This window comes from Grammomys surdaster, unplaced genomic scaffold (genome assembly GCF_004785775.1).
Source record: "Grammomys surdaster isolate TR1022 unplaced genomic scaffold, NIH_TR_1.0 126028, whole genome shotgun sequence".
Lineage (NCBI taxonomy): Eukaryota > Metazoa > Chordata > Mammalia > Rodentia > Muridae > Grammomys > Grammomys surdaster.
This window is the reverse complement of record NW_021620841.1, coordinates 3,444,884-3,465,647: the sequence shown is the minus strand read 5'-3', so window position 1 is coordinate 3,465,647 and position 20,764 is coordinate 3,444,884. Positions and strand designations below refer to the sequence as shown.

The 20,764-nt window shown below is 40.0% G+C and overlaps 1 protein-coding gene across 3 annotated transcripts in view; it reads right to left on the bottom strand.

The window, feature by feature from the left end:
* Window positions 1-15,026, bottom strand: part of Lin7a (lin-7 homolog A, crumbs cell polarity complex component) — a 133,292-nt gene extending 118,266 nt beyond the window's left edge. For 2 of the 3 annotated variants that reach the window (XM_028754560.1, XM_028754561.1), the window contains exon 1: window positions 14,945-15,026. In XM_028754560.1, coding sequence (XP_028610393.1) covers window positions 14,945-15,026 — 82 coding nt within the window. The remainder of the gene's footprint in view (window positions 1-14,944) is intronic. The other variant, XM_028754562.1, reaches the window with a different exon arrangement.
* Window positions 15,027-20,764: the final 5,738 nt, after the last annotated feature.

The window sequence follows — 20,764 nt, the reverse complement described above, 5'->3', positions numbered from 1 at the left end:
AGAGAGAGAGAGAGAGAGAGAGAGAGAGAGAGAGAGAGAGAGAGAGAAAGAGGACAGAGAGCTAGGAAGAGTCTTCATCTTGTTACAGACACAGTTATTAGTAATGGGAGCCCTCCCATCCTGACATAATGTAACCCAAACAATCTCCCTCAAACTTCATCTACCACAAGTGCTTTAACCTGGGAGAGTAATATTAACATGTACATTTTAAGGAATAAAGCCATTCAGTCAGTAAGACTCTGTCATTGTAATACACACACACACACACACACACACACACACCCTTGGTGACAACCTTTAGTATGCCTATGTGGCAATAGTTGGATGTCTGGAGATAGAAAAAATTGATGTGTGAATGGACACAGAATACAGCATTTATCTATACCATGTCTGTCAAACTTAACTCACTAAAATATGTTGAAGCTGGAAAAATGCATCAAGATAACACAACATTCCTTCGGTGTTGTATATTCAACGTTGCTGTTCCACTATTCACTTAGTCAGATTCCATTTGTTAGAAAATGATATGCCGTAGTGCAGAAGAAAACTACTATCTACAAGTGTTGTTTAAAATGATTAATAAAACCAATTTAGCTTGAAGGAAACCTGGGCATGGCAACTCATTTACTAGTTTGAAACCAGCCTGGTGTATACAGTGAGGGTCAGGGAATGTTGGGACTACAGACTAAGACCCTGTCTCAGAAGACCCAAGAAAGAGCAAGCAACCAAAAGAAATGAAACAAGAGAAATGAAATTTCAGCTTCCTTTAAACTTTACTTAGAACACCTCTTCCCCATTGAATGCTTGTACTAGTGTAGTACTTGGGCCAATGATGTTTGTACTGAACTCCAGAGCTTGTATTTTGGAAAGGATGTGTAAGCTGAGTGTGTTTATGCACCCCAGGACATCCAGAACTACTCTTGAAGCAGGAAAATATAGATACTCGAATTTTCTTCTTAAGTATGCAATTCAGGCCATGCTATATCCCTCAATCCTTTTGTCTTTCCTGTTGGGAGGCAATGACTGGAGCAAAAAGAGAACCTGAGGCTCTATTACCCTTTCAAGAACCTGTCAAAATTTCAAAGCATAAAGTTTTGTCTGTGCAATAAAGATGACTGAAAGGTCATCTAAAAGGCCACAGTCACTATCTCTTGCTTCATTGCCATAGCCCAGAAAAAAAGACACATGATATTGGTGGTATATCCCTATAATTCTCTTAGAAGATCCTTTTTTCACCCTAAGAACAACCACTGTAAACAATGAGCACAGCCATGTACAACCCACCAACTATTTCCAAGTATATCTGTTACAATTTTAAAATACACTATTTAAATCAATCACCTCTAGCCGTGTAATAAATATATTTTCATAAGCACAGATGAAATCTCTGTTCTCTTTTTTTTCTCTTGGCTGCTCTATGCTCGCCTGTGATTCTCTGACCTGTCTTCCCTTTGAAGCTTTTGCAAGCATTGCTGCTTCTATTTTTCCTTACAAGTTCACGTTCCTCAGTGCATGTTACAGACCTCTGAACCTGTTCTTGACAATGTAGCATAGCCATTAAAGCCAGGGGTTAAGAATCAATCCACCTGTGCTAAAATTCTTTTTGTGCCTCAATTCCCAGCTCTTCAAAATAACAATTACACTTACCTTGCAGGCTTCTTTTTTGACTGAAATGAAATATTTCAGTAAATATGTAAAGAGCTAAGAATAATACCTGCCATGAAATCAGTGATTGTGTGTACCAGCTATGGCTATTATGACTCAAAATGTGTCCTCAAATGTTGTCTGCCAAGTGCCTCTTGTCCCTAGTTTGCTATTTTGAACTCTTGCCTTGGCAACTAGCAGATCAGAGGATTCCTTCTGCTTTTTCCTGACTAAATGAAGGAAAAAAGGAACCAAAGAAATATATGACGATGCAAAGTAGGTGTCATTGCTTTTGGTAAAAGGATATAAAACAAGCAGAATGTAAGCACCATTCTAAACTCCGGTGCATAGCACGAAGCCGAGGTATTGGCCAAATGCATACCTATCTAAGTCTGAAGTCTCTGTGCTTTTCCCTTTTTTGCACTGGGAAGGTAAGCATGACCCTAAAGGCAGAGGTGGGGAATAGCCCTCGATAATGAGCATTTCCTATCGGATGATGTTTGAGCTCTTCTATGTGTACACCTGTTAGTGTGGGTCTTCTCAGCTAACCTTTCCCGCAACTTAATGAGATTGAGACTCATTATTGTTAGTTTTACAGAGGGAAAAGGAAAAGGATGGAAACAGAAACAGACCAAGGATACATAGTGCTACAGTTTTCTTTCTACTGTTGTGATAAGCACCATGACTCAAAAGGTAAGGATTTATTTCATGTTATAGCTGTTAAAGTTTGGCCTCTTGCTATGTATGGTAGTGCTAAGAGTGGAGGGTCGGGGTGGGGGTTGGGGGGTAAGGCCTGATTGTCCCAGAGACTAGAGAGTCTGCAGGTAGACCCAAGTGAAGCTATGCGATTTTGTGCCCAAGTTATTTCTGATTGGTGAATAAAAATACCTACACGTGATAGCTGGACAGAATTGAGGTCGGCAGGGCTGGGTGTTCCTGGGCTTGGGAGTCAGAGAAGACTAAGAAGTGAAAGAGAAGAAGGGGTAGAGAGGAAAATGAAGCCATGGGCTAGGATTCAAGAAAGCATGGCCCTGAATGCAGATATCTACCCTCTAAGCTATTAAAACCTATTTCTTATAGATAATCCTGAGTTATTACTTTCTATGTTTCCTCTGTGCTTCTCTTAATCTAATTGGCCAGCCATTAGGGTCATGGTTTTTTTGACTCCTAACTCAGAGCATCTTTCTCCTCTCTCTCGCCATTCATTCCCTCCTCATGGTCTTCTGGAAACAGCAAGCCCTGCTTACCTCAATTCTGCCCAGCTATAGGCTGTAGGTAATTTTATTCACCAATCAGAAATAACTTGGAGTAAGGTCATATAGTGTCTGTCACTTGGGTCCACCTGCCAATGCAGACTCTCTTGGGTTCTCTGGGGAAACCCAGGCCTTGGGGGGGGCTCTCATTTGGCATTACAATACACAGCAACTGACCAAACCTCAACATAACAGCTTATAGTTCATTCATTAAAGGGAGGAACCTGGAGGCAGGGACTGAAGCAGAGACCATGGAGTAACACTGTTACTGACTTGCTCTTCACGGTTTGCTCATTTTTATTTCTAATGATACAATCCAGGATCGCATACCTAGAGCCTGTACTATCTGTAAGTCATCTCGACCTTCCCATGCCAATTGTCAATCTAGAAAATGCCCCAAGGCAGGTCCACAGCCCAATCTAGAAGGCAGTTCCTCAACTGATATATTCTCTTTCCAGGCAACTCTGGTTTGTGCCAAGCTAACAAAACCTAACCAGCATTCATAGATGGTAAACATAGTGAGGTCAAGGTATGTGGCTAATACTGGGAAAGGAGACACCAAACTGGGTTCCAGCCATCTGGATTCATACCTCCTTCTCCGACCTACCATGTTTGCTTCTGAGAATCATGCTATGCCTTAAAACTAAATAATTCTAAAATAAGGGAAGCCAAAATCACTCTTTTGCTTTACTCCTAGTACATTTCTTTTATCTATCTATCTATCTATTTATCTATCTATCTATCTATCTATCTATCTCATCTATCTATCTATCTATATCTATCTATCTATCTATCTCATCTATCTATCTATCTATATCTATCTATCTATCTATATCATCTATCTATATCTATCTATATCTATCTATCTATCTGTCTATCTATATCATCTATCTATATCTATCTATATCTATCTATCTATCTATCTATCTATCTATCTATCTATCTATCTATCTATCTATCTCATCTATCTATCTATCTATCTATCTATCTATCTATATCATCTATCTATATCTATCTATCTATCTATCTATCTATATCATCTATCTATATCTATCTATCTATCTATCTATCTATCTATCTATCTATCTATCTATCTATCATGTTTATGGTTAACTTATATTTAGCAAAATACCACTGAGCACCCACTCAAAGCAGTTACTGAATATTTATGTCTGTCTTGAAAAATAATCGAAGTTTGTTAATCATCTTTTCCCTGGACAGTGTGCACAAACAAAATGCTCAATAATTTTAGAAGAGACAAATTCTAATTTTGAAGGACACAAATATGGGACTATTTCTCTTTGGTAAAAATCTACCATGTCTCCTTCATTTTCTTGCTTGTTTGTACTACATTGAAACAATAAAACACTAACTCATTCAGCAAATATCAGGGAACTTATATTTGCATTACCATGATACCACAAAGCATACAATGGTAAATATTAGAAACTTATGTGTACAGTATTCCTATGGTGAAATGGAAGGCAGAGACAGAAGACAACTTCAGAAACGTGTGGGCCGAGTAGCCTGGAATGCAGATGAGTGACCACCAGCAGCCAGAACAGGAGGAGACTATCTCAAACTAGGCAGAAGGCAAAAATAGACACTCAAGCATGCCTTCTGTCCCCCATAGCAGCCCCACGGGATATGGTGCTCAACTACACATATACACACACATTCGCCGTACACACAAAATATTAAAATCATGTATGTTCAGGGTGATAGCTATGGAAAACAATAATTTCAACCACCTCTTATAAATGTCTGTATAGAATTATCAAGAATCAGTGATGATCTATCAAAAAGTGAACAACTTAGGGAACATGTATGTACACACCAAGTTGCATATTCAGAAAATGCTTTGTTTGGATCTCTAATCATTTTCAACAACTTCCTGCGACTTTTGAATCCCAAACCTAAGTGTGTAACACAATAAAGGAAGTACTTCCTATCCTTGCCCTGTGCATTGGGATTATTTTACATTCATGGCTCAGGGAAGAAATGATGACGGCCATTGAGCGATTACTAAGTGTCAGACCTAGTCTGAGTATTTTATGCATATTAGAATATGAAAATCAACAAATCTCCGTCTTTGATACTGTACTAGTTTTACAACTTGCACTTTACAGATTAGAAAACTGAAACTCAAAAGAGTTAAGAAACTTCTGTGGGTGTTGCAGAAAGCAGAAAATCTAGCAATTAAACACAGGCAGGACATCTCTGACCAGCATGGTTTTAAGCATCTTGCTGCTTCCTAAGCAAGCTAGTACTCTTGAAATGATGGGGAAAACAGAGGAACGGAAGGAAAATAGTATTGCACTACCCATTTATAGTCTGTATGGTATTGGCTAGCCGCCACTTCTTGCATCCCTAAAGCAGGCATTGCTACCAACAATTCTACATCCTTTCTGATCTATTCTTCTCCTTGTTACTGTGCCCTGACTTCTCCTTTTTCTTGCAAATACTCATCAAAGTGATAATTTTTGCACTCACATGTTCCTCCTTGCACAACGCCTGCTTCTGCTCTGATGACACGTCCTCATATATATAGCCTTCCAGAACTCACTGTGTAAGTGGCTTTTGCTCCTGCTTCCCTATGTCCTGTTCTCTGCATGGATTGTTCTATGGAGTCCCATTGTTTTCTCACCTGTTTAAACCTTTTGTCTTTCTACACTAACCGCAAAGCAAGCATGTACATCATCGAGAGAGACCTTGTCCTTCTTTTATCTTCTCTATTCCCTATTCTCAAATACATAGCAGGCCTGTCACTCAGTGGACGGTCAAAATGTATCATTTTTTTTTTTAGTCCTGGCTTTTTTATTGTATTTTGTAATTGCACTTTATCTTTTCATTGACTTTTGAAAACTTGCTGTGTGAATGCCAGATTACTATTTTAAGTACTGTTTGGATACGTGAGCACTGATTTGTGGCATTAATGATTATCTCTGGGAAATTCAATTAAGCCTTCTAATAGCTTTTCAACTGACCATCAAACACTCCGAAAACAGGCCATTTTGACAGCTCAATGTTCATATTTTTTTTTGCTTACATTTATTTATCTTATAACATTGGTTAAATCTTTTTTTCCCTGTATTGTTCTAGAGCTTAAATACACAGTTTCATCCTGAGCGTTTAAAATACAGCATTCAACATCACATCTGATAGCTAATCCGTATCATGTTGAAGAAAAACCCTGTGTGTGTTGAAATCACATATTAAGCTTAATTTTTATCACACGTATAAAACATTGGAGTAAAATAGTTTCTAACATTGAACCATACTACTTTCTAGGAACTCTGTGGTTCACAGCTAAGTAGGGTGATATTTCCTCCCAAGAGGGAATCTAGATATTTACCTCCTGTGTGTTTCCTTTAGTTAGCACAATGATGGGGGACAGTGACTTATAAGCAGGCCTTGAGCATTCTAGATTCTATACTATCTATAGTCTTCACTGTACTTTAAAACCTCACTATCATCAGGTATCACCAACTTAGACTGATTCGTAACTTTGAAAACTTTTAGTATTTGTAAAACAATCCCCCATAGAATTATGGAGGAGTAGTATTCTGTTACAGTATTGGTACATGTTTTACCTTTAATTTTAAAGAAATTGATATTTAATATTTTGATGATTTAATCACAGCTTGTTTTGACTTTATTAAATAAAAGGATCAATAGTTTTCAAATCAACTACTCTTAAATAAGATTGTCCCTGTCATATACCAAGGCCATCGATATGAATCTAGTTACATACTAACTTGATTCCAGGTAATGAACGAGAGCTGCATGTTCCCCTCCATTGAATTTTATCTGTTTCATTGTAACCTTCCATTTTAGCTAGGTACAATCTTGGAATACTGATATTGTTGCCATGACTATTTCTGATTTTCCCAAGCCATACGTCACCAATAAATTTGATTAAAATATAATTCACGGCACTCAGCCAGAGTCTCGGTTACAATGCAGAGGACTGAGAAGCATTCATTCACAGAGCAGCATTCAGCCACTAGAAGCCTACTTCACGTCGTTCCATGTTTTCAACAAGACCTCTTGCACAGCTAATAGCATCCTGAGTGTGGAACACAGCTGTGCTGTGCTTATGAAATCCAGCCCACCCATCCTCCCCGACCCATGTACCTGGTACAGAACTTCCAATGGTCAATATTTTATTTTAATAAGATGGTTTATGTTCTCCTAGGAGACAGCATCAAATAGTTTGATCTGTCGCTCCTTAAAACATAGATTTTTCTCAAAACCAGGCTCCCTGTTCAACCCCCTGCTGTCTAATTTTCCCCAAGCATTACTCTCAGTAGCCCCAAGGCCACATCGTCCAGTATTCCACGGCGGTTCAACAGACCCAGCTATCACGAGATGCTCACTTCCCCTGCCCCCTTGGCTCTCATTTAACCGGAAGGTTTAAAATCGCGTGAACATTCTGTGACTTCCATTAATCTATCCTTTTTTGGTAATGGCAATTCTTTGCTAGAAGACATTATGCAGGATTAATGTTACTATGACAACACTGAGCAAGTAAACAAAAAGAGAAAAACCAGGTGGACTTGAAATAGCTCCAGTGTTTCTAGACGTGTTGATTCGTTTAAGCCAGGAGCTCTGTGCTTTTTGGGCAACACGGACAGATGTCTAAGTACAACTTCAAAAAAAATTTCAGTCCCACGTGGTTTTTAAGTGGTTTTGAGCTCATTTGCTTCCAATAGGCAAGTCTTCAAGTACAGCTAGCTAGCTCACTTAGCAAAACTCAGTCTCAAAAACTTCTTGCTTAGAGGTAATGAATTGGTAGGATCATTATGACATTTTAAGACGGTTTTGTCAACAGAGTGCTTTCAGAATACATCTATCCTGACCTATTTATCATGTTCTATCATTCACTAATTGGTGGTTATGAAAAACAAAAACACTGAGTAGCTTATTAGTGTGTACTGGGCTGAGGAAGGCTGCAGCCCCGTTTGACACTGTAAAAGTCTTCCCGGGGCTGGAGATATGCTCATCAGTTAAGAGCACTGGTTGCTCTTCCAGAGGACCCAGGTTCAATTCCTAGCACCCACATATTAGCTTACAACTCTCTGTAACTCCAGTTCCAGAGGATCTGGCACCCTTGCACCAAAGCACACACACAGAAAAATTAAAAAAATATATATATATACATATATATCTCCTAATGTTTTAATTGGTGACTGAACTAAATATTTAGTCCCATATTCAGTCCATGAGATACCTCATGCAGGAAGTGGAGATGGAATTATGACTATCAACAGCAGTGACTCTCATTACTTCCGGCCACGTGGTATGGTACACACAGACACAGAGAGACAGACAGAGACAGACAAACAGACACACACACACACACACACACTAGCAAAGTGACAATTTAAGGTAGCCATTGCTTGTGAAATATTTTAAGATGGTATTAATAAATATTCCTTAGGCCCTACTACATAGCTAGGAGTTTACTGTGATTCTTAAAAATGTACCAGCACAACAAAAACATTAATATCATGAATGGCAGAACCACACCAAAGTAGACATTCAACAAAAATAGTTTGCAAAATGTTTATTGGTGCCTTCAGAAAAATAACTTCTTAAAGTGAGCAACCACGTAATGTTCATGACCTTAAGCATATCAGGCTGCAGCTGTTGGTGAAGCCTTCCGATGAGATCTAACATATCCACTGCGCCTTCTCTTTGTCTCTCTGTCAAGATAATCGGGCATACACCTTTGAGATGGCATTTAAAATTATAGTCCTTGTTTTTTTCTGTCATAAAAATCCCCTGAATAAAGACAAAAACTGAAAACTGAGGCGCGGGAGAGGGAATGGACCTCTTTGGACTGTGAGCAAAATCAATTTTGAGATAAATACAGATTTCATATAAACTAGTGAATGTAGTTTGATTAGAAAAGCTATAGGCTGCCCAGAGCTCGAATTGGAAGCTATATACAGTAACAGGCTGTGTGTGCCTTGAAAAGTAAGAAGAAAAGAGAATGTGTTACTGCATCCCAACTGCTATGGAGAATATGGAATCCTCACTGACATCCAATTTTTGTCCCCACGACCCCCACACCATAATATTGAGATCCATATTATAAAAGTTCTTGGTTTCCCAGCGGAAACTTTAAAGGACAAAAGTTTGATCTGTTAAGGTGAGGAAATACACTTAAGACTAGTTTAATCAATAATTTAAATTATGACTAAGAGAAGCCAAGAAATAACGATTTCCATCTCCGTCTCTGCAACTTTTCCAAATTGGAAAGTAAAGTAAAGTAAAGTCACAGTAAAGGTGGTCAATGGCGGCTGTAACACTTTACCTTGTGTACTAACTAAAATGGATCGTCAGCTGTTGAGCGTGTCACCAAACACCCAAGAATTTTAAATTGTAATTTTAATCAACTCCTAGAAATGTATTTAAAAATATTCGTTTTATTTTTAATTGTGCCCATATGTATTTGTTTTAACATATGGGGGTATGCTCACATGAGCAAGTGCCTGATAAGCTAGGAGCATTGGGTCTTCTGAAGCAGGTGTATCAGGTATTATGAGTCAACGGAAACGCGTGCAGGGAAAGAAATTTGGTTCCTGGGATCAGTATTTACTCTTAACTGCAGAGCTATCTCTCTAGCCTCATGGGGGAGAAATAGTTATACACTTTTTTTCCGCAATAGATTTTGTTTTTTTCACATTATAGGTCATAGTTTCTTTTTTTAAAAGCAATTTGGTTTCCATTTAAGGGGGGGGAAGTTAATAAGCAAGGGCGAACATCTAAAGAATTTTTTTTTCATATTTTCCTTTCTGACCTTGAAATTGGACTTGAAGGAGAGTTGAAGCTACTGTACCCTCTGGAAATCCCCAGAAGGACTTGGTGTTTAATATAGGAAAGCATTTCTTTTTTCTATAAAGATGGCGGGATTAAGTATCAGAAACTGCACTCTGCCTTGGTGCTCTGAGCTTAGCTGAAGGTCACCCCTAGTTTTAGAGATTAAAATCTGGGCAAGTCAGTCTTTGGAAATTGGAAGAGGGTCTGAGGACATTTTAAAGCTGGGAAGCGATAAATTTCACGCTTCTCCCATCAGAATTTTCCTTTGGCTCAAGGGTAAATTCTAGGTACTGCTGTCTACACTGCTGTCTATGCAGATAACTATCCATCCCATATTAAGAAAGGCCACCTGGATTCAAGATGGAGATTTACATGCAGCTGTATGAAAATTACAGTGCTTAGTGTATCTTTGAGAATCAAATGATCATATATAATATATTAGCTTGGCAATAAAACCTGGAGTGATGCCGATCTGTAGATTGCCTTGGTCCAGAACAACCAAATTTTTAACCTAAGCTATATCTGAATGGTATAATCGGTTCTTCTTTCGACTGTTTTCCCATCAGTGCATTAGCCAGATGATAAACCAAGTAGTAAATCTGGAACTGCAGTTATGCATGCCTGCTTCCCTGGGACTGCTTGTCCTCAGGATTGTATGAGTAGATGAAGGCCAACTGTAAAGTTTCCTTTCTCGGTGAGCCTTCCTTGAGCTACATGAACCAAATAGCTGTCACCTGCCTAGTCTCTTCTCTGATTGTTTGCTTCTGAGCACTGCACAGTCTCATATAATCCAACATCATTGTTATGAGTCACGTCATCTGGCCTCTGGCCACCGTCTTCAGATATTCCTCTCCTAAGGCTCCCCTTTTGCCTGCTTTTTCATAGTAGCTACTGTGATGTGCTCGGAGGCTGGCAGTTCTTCACCCTGAGCCTATTTGCCCCCAAATGTCGTTAGTTTGTTTCCTCCCTTTATTCAGTGCTCGTCTCAAATGTCACAATCTCAAAGGGGTCTTTCCTTGACTAATATACCTACGATGGTGGTTCTTTGTCATTTGTTCTGTTTGAGTTTTGCTCCCCCAGCCTCATTCTTGTATATTGTAGCTCTCTCATATGCATGCCAACACCATGAGAGTTTACCTATGTTGCTCTCTTTGCTCACTGGCACTATCTCTGTGCTTAGAGAAGTGTTTGGAATGAGGCTGCCACTCAATATTTTTTAGTCAATCCATCTGTTACCATTTGTCTTCGCTAGTAGATGCTTCTGATTCATGGGACTAGGAAACCTTTCTTCTTGTGTTCCTGGAGCACAGTGGTTCTTAACTTTCCTAATGCTGCGGCCCTTCAATACAATTCCTCATACTGTCGTGAGCCCCCAACCATAAAATTATTTTGGTTGTTACTTCATAACCATAGTTTTGCTACTGTTTTGACTCAGAATGAAAATCTCTGACATGCAGGATATCTGATATGCAACCCCTGTGGAAGGGTTGTTTGGGTCGAGACCCACAGGTTGAAAATTGATGCCCTAGTATATAGTATGCAACAGGTAATAAATGTATATTGAATGAATAGATGAATGACTTGTTTGTATGCCAAAATAAACAAACAAACAAACAACAACAAACTTTCCCTACCGGCTCTTACTTGTGACAGAAATTAGAATGGTCGTTGGTCTAGGTTCTCAGTATACACTGGTCCCATAATAAAGTGTGATTTATATTAGGGTCTCAGTAAGTAAATGAATATCAATAAAGAGTGAATAGGAGTCTACTCTGTCGATAGCCACCCTGAGGTCTGCAATGCTTCCTGCTCCAATGTCATTGATGGCAGTTAGAAAACAGTTTTGGGATACACAGAGAGACGTGAAAGCCACAGGGTCACCCTCTTTATTCCTTTGGGCCATTCTGGATCTTAAAGTCTTGGTTATCACACAGAAAACCAAGGTGGGTGTGACTTCTAAGAGTCTGTCTTTCAGTGATCCATCTCATTTGAATTTGAGGCAATTTCAGTCTTAATTTCAATCCTGTAGCTTCGACTTGTTTCCTTCAAAATGTGGACATTAGAAATTTGGGTCTGATCATTAGGAAGCTTCAACAGTCTGAAATCCAGGTATTCTAACTTAGGTCTCAGCGTTCAGCCACCTACTGGGGACTTTAGGTCACTCCAAGCTTCTGGACTTCCATTTGATACACTCTGTGGCATATATATGGAATTTTTTCTATTCCTATGGATACTATGCTGACACCCTCCAGTTGTTATACCGTCCCAATGAACTCTACATCCTTGATTCCAAAGAATATCAACCTAGAATCAAATCTCCCACTTAGAGGTAGCATAGCCTTAAAAATATCTATTAATGTTTCTTTTCTGTAAATGAAAATACTAGAAAAGAACCAAAAATCTTAATCATACCTCTTCTGATTTGGTAAAATGCACTTGGTAGTGCTTGACACAAGTCCCGTTTCCTTCTTCCAGGTTGTGACAATCCAACTTAGGGCCTGGTGGCACAAGCCTTTAATCTCAGCACTCAGGAGGCAAAGGCAGGCAGATCTCTGAGTTCAAGGCTAGCCTGGTCTACAAAGCAAGTCCCAGGACACCATGACTACATAGAGAAACCCAGTCTTGAAAAACAAAAGGCCCAGCATTGGTGAACAACTGTGGCTGGTAGAAATCCACCGAGTGAACCTGGGAAAGGTTCATAACCACTGCCTTATGTACTCCTTTCTAGCATCCTTGCTAGCTCTGCAATGCCATAACGCCACGAATTGTTCTCCAGTTCCCTATGAAATCTGCATAATTAACAGCTCTTGAGTCACTCCAGGCTTCAGCTCACTCTCCCTAATCTGCATTAACTTTATACTCCATCACCAGTTAGAGACGATGAGGAATTCAAAGATGAATTAAGAAATGGCTTCATCCCTCAAGGGGCTTTACACATTGGGGAAGACAAAAGTAAAGAAGGGTTATAAAGGCCATGATGGGGCCAAAGCCTTTGAGTGGGCAAATTTAGAGTATATAACGTGGGTCACCACCGCCCAGCCAATGTATCAAATGGTACTCCGGAAGCTTGGAATGACCCCAAATCTCCAGTAGGTGATTTAGGTCTCATCCTAAGTTGGGACAACTCAATTACAGACTGCTGACACTGCACAGCGTTACAGTAATCAGACCCTAATTCCTAATGCCCAACCGAACCAGGACAAAGTTTAGAATCCCATATTTCATCAACCTAATGGAATTACTTAACTCATCATATTAAGTTACGATCACAGTGAAGTAGAGGGAAGATAACTTTAATGGTCTTCTTACACACCAAGCTGTTAAAGCCAGTGGTTCATTAATTCAGGTGCTCACATAGATAACCTAGCTTGGCTTCCTGTGTTACTTATTCTACGGATCTAACCACAGAAGGAGAGGTACCATCTGAATGTAGACAAGAACACACTTTAAATCTTGGTCTTCTCAAGACAGCCCACTCGGCCGTCCAAGGGCTAAGATAATCTCCCCCAAAGTGGACTAGTTGTATCACTAATAGTGGTTATGAGATTTAAATTTACTTGGGTATGTGGTCTTCTTGGAGTGTTGGCTTCTAGCGTAGTTAGAACTTGGGATGCTTAATATAGTTAAACTTGGGATGTTTAATGACTGTAATCCAGTAATGGGACAGTAGAAGAGCTCATTACATTAAAACAGAAATACTTGGGAAACCCATCGTTTTTAATAGCCTGCCATCTGCTTGGCTCTTACCAGCAATGGATTTATCCTGCTTAGTACAGATGATATTGGGACTAAAAATCATAGATTATACGACGGACTTCTGAGCACTTTACTGTTATTAATTTGCAAGCTTGTAAGCGAACATTTCCCAACATAAAAATCAATTATTTTCAACTCTTACCCTAAGTAAGGTTGCTATGGGCACCGCATAATATCCATTTTGGCACCAACAGATTGAGTTAAAGTCACCAGAGATCTCTCCAAATTAAGAACCTCAAACACAGTTTACAAGCTTTGCCACTGTGCTCGCAGTAGGATGCTCTTTTTTGCCTTGCTGGGCCCGCTAGTTTAATCCTCCAGAAAGAGAAATTTTAGAGGGACAAGGACTAAATCATTTTCTTCTGAGCACAGCATTTCAAATGGCTGCACCGGGTCCTAAGCCCTGCCGCTGCGGACCCAGAGCTAGAGGTGCCCTCTCTCTGCAGAGCTGGAACTCTGGCGCCCTAGTAACTGGACCTGGTGAGGCAGAAATGAAACTCCCATTCCCAGCCAGGTACTTCTCTAGTGCTCTAGGCAGGGCCCGATCCCAGAGGAGAAACCAATAACCAGGTTTGGGAAGGTTTGAGCAACCACTGTTTTCCATTCAGCCAAAGAGTAGGACGCACAGGTCACAGGCTAGAAGTTAAACAGTTACCCAGCCAGCGCTTTGTCTCCGCGCCTTCTGCAGCCCAGGCACTGAGGTGCACTTGGCTGGTGAAGAACAAGATTTGCTGGAGCAGGAGACAGGAGTTGCTACCTCCCTGGAACTGCAGGCTGAGGGAGTACCACGACCGGAGCCGCAGCTCCGGACAGGAAGCTGGAGCCAAGCCGGCTCGGCTCCTGGATGCAGTGTCCCCGAGCCAGCGAAGGGTGCCGGAGCTCTGCTCTGCCCTTTCGCCTGAGGGCAGCGCCCTAGCGTGGCAGCCCCGCGGCTTTGCACCTAGATATCCAGCCAAGCGCCTTGCCGCCCCGGGGCGATCTCACAGTCACTGGAGCTGCACAAACCCCTTGTCTCCAGCGCGGGGACAAACTTCCTCCCTCCGTGTCCCCGCGCCGGCAGTTGACAGCTGGCTTCTCCACTGGTCCCTTAGCAGGTCTAGCCGGGAGAGCTTTCTCTGCCCCTCTCCAACCTCCAGTCACCAGCGCTCAGCGGTCCCGGCGCATCCTCTCCAACAAAGCCGGGGCCCGCAGGCGACCCGGTGACGGACTGAGACTGGCAGCTGAAGCATCCGAGCCCTGGCAAGCACCCACGCCCGGGCGAGCGCTGCAAGAAGGGGCGGCGGGGACCAGGCGAGGAGAGAGGGGAAGAAAGTGTCCTGCTCCGGGCGCGAAACCCTCCTGGGCTGATTCTCCTCCCCCAACTGCCCCTACCGGAGCGCATCCTGCCTTCCCTGTGGGACTGGGCAGGGCGGAGGGCAAAGCGGTGCGGACTGTGTGGCCTGACAGACCAGCCGCTCCCTTACCTCTGTCCAGAGTAAGCGGCTGGACCACTGTCAATGTCGCCATGTCTGCCGTGGGAGCCGAAGTGACGCTCGGCTTCAGCATCAGCAACGGCTTGTAGTGAGAAAAAGAGGAGGAGATTGGGGGCGGGGGTGGAGAGGGAAGACGGAAAGGAGGGGGAGGAGGGGGAGGAGGGGGAGGCAGGAAGGTGGTGATGGAGGAGAAGAAAGCTTGGGTGGGTTGGTAGCCAGATGGAGACTCAACTGTTCTGCCGCGGCGGCGAATCTTCAGTGCGGCGCCAAGCAGGGCAGGTATCCGCGAGCGCCTGCCTGGCCAGGAGCTGAGAAAGGAACGCTCAGCCCTAGAACTTTGCTCATCTACCCATCAGGAGCACTGGCTTGGCTGTAAGCAGGTTTGCTTTCTTTCAACTTTCCACCCAAGCAAAATGGTCAGAATGCACTCAAACACAGAGGAAGAGGATGCAGAAACGGGAGAGATGAGAGTAGAGAGGTGGGGACAGAATTCTATTCAGATTAAGAAACATTTCAACCTCTCTTTCCACATCCCTTTCCAGAGGAAACACCACCAGCTATGGGAGATGTTGCTATATCATTGTAGTTGCGGTTAATTTCTGTTGAAGCTTTTTGTTTAGAATGGCCACTCTCAACAGTACAAGGTAACAGACAGAGGGCCAGGGTTCTACAAGTCAGTGCTCATTTAGGAGGTAGGAAAATAACTTGCCTTTACAAGCAAACTTCCTTAAAAGATTTTAAAATAAAAAACGAGTTTCTGTCTGTGAACCATATTATATGAGACCCTCTCATGTTAATCTAGAAGAAACTTGCATTCAGAGTTGCATTGATTAGTTAGCATGCATGACAAGAGTTGAGCCACGAATGTTTGGTACCATTTACTACATCTTAACCTGGGGATTCATTTTTTTTCCCTGCACCCTCCGAATTACAGGTAGATAATGTGAAATGTCTTATTTCAAAGTCAGTTGATCACGTTTCAGCTCTGGGAGGCTTCAAATACTGACTGTGGGCCAACTTTCACTAAATTTTTACCAAGCCTCGTTTCCTTATCAAATCATGAAGAAACATGGAGAAACCTACTCTGGGCTTTACAGAGATGAGTGGGCACAGTGCTGAGATGAGGATTCTGCCCTTCCCTGTGACAGCTAAATCATCATTGTGACCGAGAGACTCTCAGAGGTAGACCCGCTGGGTTGCAGAGTACTCGCCGAGTATTTGCGTATGACCAATGCTACATTCTTTTAATGACACCAAGAAGGGGAAAGTCGCAAGCGTTCAACAGTAATTGAAAAGTCGAAGATGATTGGCCATCTATCTATTCAACAGAACCTTAGAGACACACTGAACGTAGTATTCCAATATACCCATCTTCTATGAGTTTTAAGTTTAAGAACTTTGATCATGAAATTCAACTTTTCATACCTGGCTATTATCTGACAAACTGAGAGTCCCTTGTAGATCTCCAGGTTCTTCATCTGTCAAACAAGGAAACAGCTTCTTGCAGTTGGAAAGTGATCAGATAAGAGAAGGAAACTGATTCTAATTTGCAAGGTCTCTGCTGTGTCTGAGCTTTTGATGGAAAAGAATATACTCCAAGATCATAAACACACAAGTAACATTATATGGACTGGGTGGGATACATTTATATATTTAGGAAAAAAATATATACACACACAAATTATATATAATATATACATACTTATATACGAATTATGTATTTGTAAAACAATTAGAGAAATAGAGACCATAGTGAGATAAAGAGGGTTATTAGTACATAGAGAAGATTAGAGGTAGGAATCAGAGAAATTATGTAATTATACTTGGAAATTAAGGAGATTAAAATGGAAGGATACACCCTTTCTTGCGGCAGAGATGGCACAATGGTTAAGAGCACATATCGCTCTTTCAGAGGACTCTAGTTCCGTTCTCAGTGCGTACATCGATGGCTTCAGCTCTGTTCTCCTAACCCCAGCTGCAGGGATCTCAGACACCTCTGGCCTCCTCAGCCACTGGCACTCTTATGAACAAACCCACACAGACACACAATTAATGGTAAAATAACTCTTAATGTTTTTTATTGTAGTAGACTATATAGCTTATATTAGCATAAGCTACCAATTATATATTTATTATATAATATTGCAATTATATAATAAATATAATTATATATTTAGCTATTTATTATTTTAAGTACTATGCGAAGGATTTGTCATGCAAAGGTTCACAAGACCCTCTTCCTTTCCACATAATCCTCATTATGTGACAAACAAAGAGTAGAATTCTGTGCAGCAGCAACTTCCCTAAATGCCGTAGAAAGAAAGTATTGCAGGGGAAGGAATCTGTAACTCTTAAGTGAGCATCAGTATACACATAACCTAAAGAGGGTAAGAGGAAGAAGAAATCCAATGGTTTGTCTTGATAGTAGAGTGTGTTTCTAGGTTTTGCATAAAATGTCAAATCTAATCCAGTAACTGAGGATGAAAACTTACCAGTCCGTTGGCCATTAATGTAATACTTTAAACATAATTTGTGATATAAAATTTGTGCATCAGCAACTGGATTTATCTATCTAAAAGCCTTGATTGTATCCATTTTCAAATAAACTTCAGATTGTAAGATTTATGATGGAAGAATTTTTGATTTTTTTTGTTTCCCAAAGACTCTCCATGAGTACCATTTGATAATATGTTTCTTACATTTTGAGGGCCTTGATTGAAAATTTACTCTGCCATGTTTTTTTCATATTGTCTCCTTTTTTTTCCCCAAGAACTAGAAGAGGAAGCGTCATTCACAGGGTATTCATCAGCTATTATTTCTAGTATTGATAAATTCAGTATCTTCAGCTTATGTTTAAACACTTGTAGAAAATTATTGAGTCAGATGCGTGACCACTTGTTTTCATTAAATTTACTTGAGAACTAGCATTTGTCATTGTCTTTCTGAGACATGGGGAGACATAAGAAAGTGTCCTGAGTTTCTACTCGTGATTGGATATATGTCCCATGTGGTCACTGAAGTTCCAAACTTCGTGTTTCAACAGAGTCAGTGGGCTTGACTTATTCATGTACTGTTTCTTTGTTATTTCTACTAGAGTTGTTGAAATACATGCAATACATTTTAGTCTTAGCTGTTTGGTTACCCAGTCATTATATTATTTCCTTAGAAGGTCATTAGTAGTTTAATTGACTGGTAACCACATTTTCAATAGAATTAATTAAATGTAATAAATACCTTATTAATTATCTCATGTGTTCAAGGATTGGGCATGTGTTTGATATTCTCCCAGACTTTTCAGTCCAGAAAAGTAGATATTCTTATTCCACATAGGAGATGAATAAGCTGAGACTCAGAGATACTGACCCTCTTGCTTGGTAACATTAGCACCTATCCCCAGGAGTGCCTATATTTTGGCAAAATAAAAGCTAACACTTTACCTTGTTGAATACTGAGTGTTTCAGACATTTATTTCAGAATCACAGGTGTTATTCTCATTCAGAGTCTCCCCCTCCCCCTCCCCACTAGCCACACTTCACTTTGCTGGAGATCTAGTCAGAGGCAGGAACTTAACGGAGATTCTGTTTCCAATGTAAACCAATACAGCTAATAATAAAACAACTGTCTGCTCTGAAATGTAAAATCTGTTCTTGCTAGAAGTTTCATTCAAAGCTAGTTAAATCCTCTTCCCTTAATTGAATCTTTTTAAATTACATGGCAGAATCAAGAAAAGGTTTGCAAAAGGCATTAGCATACCAAGGAAATATGTTTAGCCAAGTTTTAACTGGCGTATCGCAAGCACAGTTCCATATGAGAAAAACAGCAGCTTCTAACTGAAACTCTATCAGCTTGAGTGTTAGAAATTTTTTTGACTTGAATTATTATTATTATTATTATTATTATTATTATTATTTTGGTTTTTCGAGACTTGAATTATTTTGATTCAAGGTATCACAATAGCTTTCCTAACTCATATGGCTTTGTCAAAATGGCATTAAACTAAGAGGAAGAGTCAGCCTTTACTGCAGTATGTAGATATTTTAAACTCATCATTAGAAGACATCTATGTTTTCTTTTCTTAACTATGTTTGGATAACTAGTTGCTTGTTGCTTCAACAGAATCTTTGTATTCTTACTGTATGCCAAACACTGTTCTAAACACTTGAGATAATGTAGTATATGAAACAATAAATTAGGAACTCTCTACTGTGTAGAGTGAAAAACCTGGCAATTAAATTAGTTCTAGAATAATTTTAGGTTCACTAAGGACAGAGGTACAACAGACAGCATCCTAGAGGGAAAGTGAGCCAAGCTAGGGGAGCAGATAGATATATTTGACTAAAATCAAGAGTTTGTCATAGACTATGAGAAAATAATAAGCCATTGAGAGTCAAATAGTGAAAAATAACACAATTAACAGAAATGTAATGAGCCTTTCACTTCATGCCAATTACAAAAGAAACTACAAATAACAATGAATGCTAAGGGGAGAATTGTTTGGTAGCATCTACAATAAAACTTGCTAACAACAGAATGAAGAGTAACTAATTCAGAGTTGGATATCAGAAAATTAAAGATGAAATGAAAATATTAAAAGTCAATTCTCATTATTTTTAATTTACCTCAAACTAATTAAAAGAAGAGTTTTAAAGGGAGGAAAGCTGAAATCCAAATAACTATTCCTCAGATGCAGGATCTTATCTGTGTCTCACATCATTGTCATGTAAAGTATAAATATAATATTTTAACTCTGCCTTTTGTGGGGAAATAACATGATTCATAACTGTAAAGTCTCCCTGATTTGTGGATGTCTTGTTTGCGTCTATCTGGTTCACATAATGTGAAACGATTTGAAATGACTTTTGATTATCTTTAGTTGTGGTTGGCATACAGTGAAAGGTTCGTTTTGAACAGGACGCCATTTTGAATTCACAGCTGAAGTCAGGGATGATCTTCCAGTAAAGGAATTAAATTCAAAACTTTTAACTTCCTTTTGTTATTATGTACCCAAACCTCCGATTTTCCTAAATTGATATTTATGTCTCTTTGGACAGCATAGGGGATAGAAGAGGTATGATAAAGCACAAATACAAGAAAAAACTGTACACAGTTCATCTTTCCTCAGTATTTCTCCATGTTTCTCATTTTTTGGGGGGGTTCTCACAATATTTAATGTTTTTTCCATCACTATGAACTTAAATTTCTTAGTCAACTGTGAGTAAAAAATTGTATCTGTTGTGCCAGATACTGCATATTGGTAGGAGGGCTACACAGGTGAAAGCCACATGCTCACACGTTCGTTCTACCCACTGGCTTACTAAGCCACAGCCCCAGGCTGCCTGAGTCAAAGATTTTCCATTTATCCAATGTACCTTAACCACCTGCTGTGTACGAAGCACAAATCTGTAGTTTTTGCTTAGCTTCGATGAAGAGAGAAAACTAAAATATAAATATAAATCACCAATAAAGTAGATACCTTTAGGTAGAGGTATTCATAAACTCTGGTTCTGTAGGACTTCATTTTGTGTATTTTATCTTAGTAATATTTCCAGGTACGCATCTCTGATATTTTTATACTAGACCGGATGACAGCAAATTCTATGTAGGAAAATTCTTCTTTCTCCTTTTCTCTGGAAGGAGAATTATTATGCCCTTACGGCAGGGCCCATATTGGGTTTTGAATGAGAATGGCTTCCATAGGCTTGTATATTTGCACGCTTAGTCCTCAATTAATGAACTGTTTGGAAAGATTAGGAGGTGTGTCCTTGTTGGAGTAGGAGTGTCTTAGTTGGAGTAGGAGTGTCTTAGTTGGAG